A 7260-nucleotide genomic window follows, 5' to 3' on the forward strand; every position below is an offset into this window, starting at 1 on the left:
ATACGAATGGAAAGTATAGGATAATATAATCAAATTAGATTGTCACCAATATTATCTGCTAATAAAAAGGAAACAAACGAACTTATTTTAAGAAGTTACCTGACTTATTGGTACGTGAGTTGGAATCGATATATAATTTTTTATCGATATTCATTGTGTTTTACTGGGCATTACAGATCTATATTCTATTTCTATGTGAGTTGGAAAGAAACCAAGAGAAGCTATCACTTACGAAATTATTCCATCCAGAAATCCAATTTACAAGGTTACTTTGTGTCTCTGTTTAAATTATTTCGTTTAATGTCAAATAGATTACACATGTATATGTATATGTATTTGTATTATGTATTATGTATAGAATAATGATTAATGAATATGTTCATGTAGTTTTTTGTATATATGAATATATGAATGAATGTTTAATCAATATTATGTGATATTACATATATACATCATATCAATTAATATTTGTGAATGTTGTTTAATGAATATCTGATCAACTAGTCTAGTGTTCAATGAATATTTTGTTAAAAATTTGTAACTTTTTTTAATTCAGGTGTAGCATGGCAACGAGTTGGATGAGTTGCTCAAGAGCATCGAAAACATACCAAGAAGGTCTTGTTAATTATCTTGATCATATGTTTTCTACTAAAGGTAAAAATGGTGAGATACTATGTTCGTGTGTAAAATGTGGTAATCAGATGTGGGTAGGTTGTGCAGCTGCTAAAAATCATTTGATTATTGACATTTTTATAAAGGTTATAAATTTGATCCTTATGTGTCTAAAAGAATTTATGAGCCTATGTTGGATACCAAAGAAACTGAATTTGAAGATAAAATGCAAGGACTGCTGAATGACTACTTCCATGAATTTGATGATAACAACCAAGAAACTGAATTTGATGATAACAGCCACGAAAAGGAAACAGATACTATACCACATATACATGAGAAAAGGTTTTATAATAGATTGAAAGATGTTGTGAAAGAACTATACCCTGGGTGTAAAAAGTTCTCTGCTCTTTCCTTTATCGTTACGCTATATCATATCAAGTGTATTGGTAAATGTAGTGACAAGGCTTTTGACATCATGCTTGATATTTTAAGAGTGGCCTTCCCAGAAGCATCCATACCAAAGTCAACATATTAACTAAAGAAGATAATAAGTGACTTTGGACTTGGTTATCAAGAAATTGATGCTTGTCCTAACGGTTGTATGTTGTACCGGAAAGATAAAAAGGACAAAACAGAATGTGATATATGTAAAATGTCAACGTATAAAAAAAATGAAAGTGATTCAGATGATGAGTCAACCACGAATGATAAAGAAAAGAAGAAAGGAGCAAAGATTTTGCCTTATTTTCTGCTCATACCACGGTTGCAAAGGTTGTATATGTCACCTGAATCTGATGTGGCCATAATATGGCATGAAGATAGTCGCACTAAAGATGGTTTTATGAGACATCCTGCAGATTCACCAGCTTGGAAAACAATCGATCATACCTATCCTAATTTTGCTAGGGAACTTCGGAATGTCAGGCTTAGGTTAGCGAGTGATGGGTTTAACCCTTTTAGAAACATGAATGTTTCACATAGTACATGACCTATTGTTTTGATGCTATATAATCTGTATCCATGGATGTTCATGAAAAAACCTTATTTATTTTTAACTTTACTTATACCTGGCCCATCGGCTTTAGGTAATGATATAGATGTCTATCTACAACCTTTAATTGAGGAGTTAAAGGAGTTGTGGGAAACTGGAGTAGAGACTTATGACGCATCAATAAAGAACACCTTTAATATGCGAGCTAGTTTGTTATGGATAATAAACGCCTTTCCTGTATATACGAATTTATCGGGTTGGAGCACCAAAGGTAAATATGCTTGTCCCGTATGTCATAAGCATACCAAATCGAGACGATTAAAGCACTGCTCGAAACATATATACATGGCACATCGTCGATAGTTGGAAATTTTGCATCCTTTTCGTAAAAAAAGAAAATCTTTTGATGACACGAAAGAATTTGAAATTCAACCCCATGGCTTAACAGGGGAACAAGTTCTAGATCAGCTCCAGGGTATTCGAGAATTTAAGTTTGGAAAACTTGTGAAGACTAACCCAACCCTACCATATAACTGGAAGAAAAGAAGTATTTTTTTTTATTTACCATATTGGAAAGATAACTTAATACGTCACAATTTAGATGTCATGCATACAGAAAAAAATGGTTTGTGACAGTGTCCTTGGAACGCTATTGAATCTTGATGGAAAAACCAAAGATCATTTAAAATCACGTCGTGATTTACAAGAAATGAAAATCAGAGCTGAGCTTCACCCTGCACCCCTTCCAAATGGAAAAGTGTATATGCCGCCTACATATTTCACAATGGATAAAAAAGAGAAAGAACTATTTTGTGAGATTCTTATGGGGGTGAAAGTACCAGATGGATATTCAGCTAATATCTCAAGGTGCGTTCAACAAAAACCCCCGAAACTGTCGGGACTTAAAAGCCACGATAAACATTTTGATGCAGCATCTGCTTCTAGTTACTGTACGAAATGTATTACCTAAGAAAGTGCGTTCTGTTGTGATGAACCTATGTCGATACTACATACAACTATGCTGAAAGGTTCTAAATCCTTATGATTTAGTTCAAATGGAAATTGACATTGGAAAAATACTTTGCGAGCTAGAAATGATTTTTCCTCCATGATTCTTTGATATCATGATTCATCTTTCAGTTCATCTTGCTACTGAGGCCAAACAAGGGGGACCAGTTCATTACCGTTGGATGTATCCAACAGAAAGGTGTGCATTTATAATTTGGTCATTACTATATTGATGTAATTTTTTTTAATATTTTATTGCTAACATGATCATACATACTTGCTGATCATCTAGGTATTTAGGTACCTTAAAATCATACGTGCGACACAAGGCTAAACCTAAAGGATCAATTGCCAAAGTATATTTAGCTGAGGAGTGTTTGGCATTTTGTTCACTGTACTTATCCAGTGATGTCGAGAGGATACATAATAAGAAAAGTAGAAACTACGATGACGGTGGTAAAGAGGATGTCTTACCTATATTTTCAATGCCTGGTAGACCCATTGGTGCTACAGTGGCAACACGGTTAGACCTTGAGACCTTGGATAAAGCACATTCCTATGTGTTGTTCAATTGTAGTGAACTAGATTCTTTTAGAACGTGAGTAACGTTATTAAATATTGTTTAATTCGCAGTTTATATTATTTTCTCAATTGACCTTACACGCTTTCATCATTATATTTATACAATGCAGAGAACATCTGCAAATTTTACGTGATCAGAATTGAAAATTTCGTAAGTAGCAGCTGGAGCGCTTGCACAGTCAGACTTTTCGCTCGTGGTTTGCCAAACATGTAAGGACTAATCTTTTCAAACCTTCAAACAATTGGTAAATAGCAGTTTTTTAAAAATATGTTGCACAATTTCAGGTTACACATCTGGATAAGATAGGGGATAATATCATTACAGATGACCTAAGGCACTTGGCAAATGGCCCATGTGAATTTGTCAAAACATATAAAGGATTTATCGTAAATGGTTACCGTTTTCACATAAAAGTTGTTGAAAAGAAAAGAAAAACCCAGAATAGTGGTGTTATTCTTGAGGCCCTGACAAGAAGCTTCTCGAGCACTAGAAATAACAATACTGTCACTGGAGATGTAACATACTACGGGGTTATAAAAGAGATAATTGAGCTGCAGTATTCTGTTGAGAATAAAATAGTTTTGTTCCTCTGTGATTGGATTTCTAATGGTTCAAGAAAAAAAGTTGATGAGAATGGATTTACTCTACTCAATTTTGTAGGTGTGAAGCCTGATAAAGAGCCATACATATTAGCAAGTCAAGCACAACAGGTGTTTTATGTCAAAGATCGTGTTCACAAGGGATGGAAGGTCATTATCAAGACAACGCCTAGGGATTCATATGACATGGATGAGCAAACAAATGTTGACGTCAAAATGCTTTTACAAAGTGCGACGTCTACGGGTCCTGATAAAGATGTGGATGTGGATATTGAAATGGTTAGAAGGGATTTAGAGGGGACTGTTGTTGAAAATACTACCTTACAAATTGAAACACTAGATGAAAATTTTGCTGAAGAGGCTTCATGATATGGACTTTCGTCTATATTGTTTTTCACATTGTGTCAGTTGGTTAAAACAGATTTTGTGTTGTAATTTTCTATATGGTAGAATATTACATGTATTTACTCATACATGCTATTTTAACTGATTCGTATTGGGCATGATTGTCCAGAATAAATACTTCTCTATTAGTTGTTATTTTGACCGACTTTGTTAAAACAGAATTTGTGTTGTAATTTTGTACATGCAAGATATTCGTTATCATCATATAGTAATGGCCATTATTGTACAGAATAAATACTGCAGGTGCAACTTAAGTGATTTGTATTTATTGGCAGTCAAATGAGAAGTATTGAAACTATATGATTTAAACAACAAGAAACGATTAATTTATACAATTCAAACATAAAACAAGTTTTACATTAATACCCTTTTGTACATCAAGGACAACAAAAAACTTTTCTAACATACGAGAGAACCCAATCAAACATTTTTCACATGTAAGATACCGATTCGTCCCTTTAAAAGTCACCCAGCCTGAATACACTACCAGCTTCCTATTTGTTACACCTCTTGCTTGTTTCAAACCAAATTTATGGGTTCTCCCATCCAGATCGAAGCAATCTTACTTACAATCGCGTCTCAGCTGTTCTAGTTGATTCAACTCCTCAGGCAGCTCCTAAATAACAATTGAAATATATATCAGTCAAAAATTTGTTAATGATTTCTTAATAATAAATATAATTAAAGGGTAATCAATATTATAACTTAAAATTTAAATAAGTCACCCAAAAAGTTCCTCGTGGTATAGTCACGATGACATATGCTATATCATCAGTGCTCAAATGGTTGTGGCTTTCCAACACATTGAGCTGGTGGTTGGCAATTTAACGTTTCTCCCTGTCAGTAAGATAATTACCTGCACTTGCAAACAGTAGTACTATTTATTATTATGTTTTATTTAAAGTAAACTTCATAATAATCTTTAAAGCCTTACATAATATATAAAGTTAAGCAGACTTAAATACTCAATTGATAACAACATAAACAAACCAAACAATTGTAAAATTACACACAATTCATACAATCGACAATCCAAAATACTTTAGCATTGTGTGTATCTGTGACAATCCAATTTTGCTTAATATTCAAACAAATAACAAAAAATTCATGTATGTATCTGTGAAGCAAAACACAGCTATTAATTACACATAAAATTTTTAAACCGATTTATGTGTAAATAAAGCACCTAACTCAATATAAAGTGAAGATCCATAGTTTGATTTTAAATTTTTTTATTATAATATGTGAATGTGATGATAAACCTTAAATAAAATTAATCAGGTATTCCCATTGTTTTTTTTTTTTTTTTTTGAAAGATCAAAATTAATATTAAATTAAACCTCAACGATTACAAAGCATCACAAGCCTATACTATCAATAACAACAAATTAAAGTGTATTCTTGAAAACACACTAACCTGAATTCGCCATGGACGATGATGTAGTTAAGAAGAATTAGAAAGCAAATGTTTACTGGCAAGTGACTAATTTTTTGCAAATGGAGAGTAGATGAAGAGTTGAGGAGATTATGTGTTTATATTTTTATATTTATCAAGTAAGTATATAGCGCAATCATTTTTAAGCCGCCATTTTTTAGTTTTGTTTGGCTCAATAATCTCTTAGAAACACCATCGATCAATAATCATTAAAATAATTAAAATAGTTATTAAAAGGAAAAAAAAGATATGGATTAGTATTATATTACATGTGAGTATGGTTTACACCTTTTTATTTTTATTTTTGTATACTACTTCCATTAGCTAACAAACATTTATTTTTGTTACGTGATAATTTTACATAAAATAATTAAAACAATCAATTATCTGTTGTTTGTGCATTTTGTTAATATGTTCGGTTCTTTTACCCAGGATTTACTAATAATAATACCTTTTAATTTGGTTTATTGTTTTGATTAACTTTGTACTTATTTTTTCATTATCAATACACTATTGTTGTGTTAGCAGAATTTGCGAAGATTAAAGACAATGGCAAAAAGAAAAAGTAACCAATCAATTGCTCAAAACAAAATCAAAAAACAAATCCGCAAATTACAAAAAAACAAAACAGATCACATATCGTTGACTTCTTTAAACCAGCAATCCCATTACGACATAACATACCAGAAGGAGCCCCAATCACCCTTCCTAAACCACCAAGTTCTGCAGAAGCACCCGAAGTAAAAAATCGAAGATCTTATCGAATTGCTAATGCTATAAAATGTACTAATAAGTTGGATGGAACAAAGATTAGCCAACAAAATTCTACTGAAATATTCAATAGTGACCCTGATTCTGATGATGGCGAACAAATCAAACAAACAAAAAAACATTGGAGACACAGAATACAAAAAAGCATTTGCCATCACCAAAAAATGCTGCTTTGACTAATAAGCACGAACGAGCAACAAATACCCCTCTATCACCTGATATCACATCAACTTTACCCAAACCGACAGATCGTACCACACCATCTAAAGGATTGAATAGGGAATACATCAGCGAAGAAAATGTACCAGATACTTATTGTAATTCTGAATCTGATGATGTGGTTGTTGGTGCTGAAGTTTCAAGATTATAGGGGATTCGCGAGAATAAGAAGATGTACAATGCTTTAAGAATCCCAGAGATTGTAAGTAGTTCAATCGTACGGTACATGGTGGAAAAAAAGAAGGAAAAATAGAAAGAGATTGACACGTCTGATTCAGATGGCGAATATGTTCCTCAGTCTGAATCTGAAGCTGTGTTATATAGTGATAAGGAGCCGGCTACTCATGATGAACCTACAATAGTTGAAGTTCGGACAAAGGTATTGTTCACAAATATGCTAATATGGTTACCTAATTGACCTAAACTTATTCTTTTATATTTATGTGTTCTACTTATTTATTTGTAGTCATTAACTTTCTTTAATGACAGAAAAGGGTTGGCCCTAAAAAAAAGTCAGCACCAAGCAGCAGTGAGAAACAAACTGAACCACATGCACCTCCCATGATAGCTTCTGGAGATACCCGTAACACTTCCATTACGGGCGAGTTACAATGGCTTAGTAAAGCTGTTTACT

At 32.8% G+C, this 7260-nt stretch overlaps 1 protein-coding gene across 1 annotated transcript; it reads left to right on the top strand.

The window, feature by feature from the left end:
- The first annotated feature begins 1267 nt into the window (after positions 1-1267).
- On the top strand, positions 1268-4165 carry LOC139900344 (uncharacterized). Its single transcript, XM_071883124.1, has 7 exons — positions 1268-1595; positions 1701-1894; positions 2223-2556; positions 2747-2813; positions 2907-3190; positions 3307-3374; positions 3482-4165. Exons 1-7 carry the CDS (start codon positions 1268-1270, stop codon positions 4163-4165), a joined length of 1959 nt encoding a protein of 652 aa, XP_071739225.1.
- The last annotated feature ends 3095 nt before the right edge of the window (positions 4166-7260 follow it).

Source organism: Rutidosis leptorrhynchoides, chromosome 1, assembly GCF_046630445.1.
Source record: "Rutidosis leptorrhynchoides isolate AG116_Rl617_1_P2 chromosome 1, CSIRO_AGI_Rlap_v1, whole genome shotgun sequence".
NCBI classification, from domain to species: Eukaryota; Viridiplantae; Streptophyta; class Magnoliopsida; order Asterales; family Asteraceae; genus Rutidosis; species Rutidosis leptorrhynchoides.

Coding starts and splice junctions, on each gene's coding strand:
- LOC139900344 (XM_071883124.1), top strand. CDS start 1,268: ATGTCAACGTATAAAAAAAATGAAAGTGATTCAGATGATGAGTCAACC. Junction 1,596..1,700: donor AAACATGAATGTTTCACATA/GTACATGACCTA, acceptor CATCGGCTTTAG/GTAATGATATAGATGTCTAT. Junction 3,191..3,306: donor CTATGTGTTGTTCAATTGTA/GTGAACTAGATT, acceptor TATACAATGCAG/AGAACATCTGCAAATTTTAC.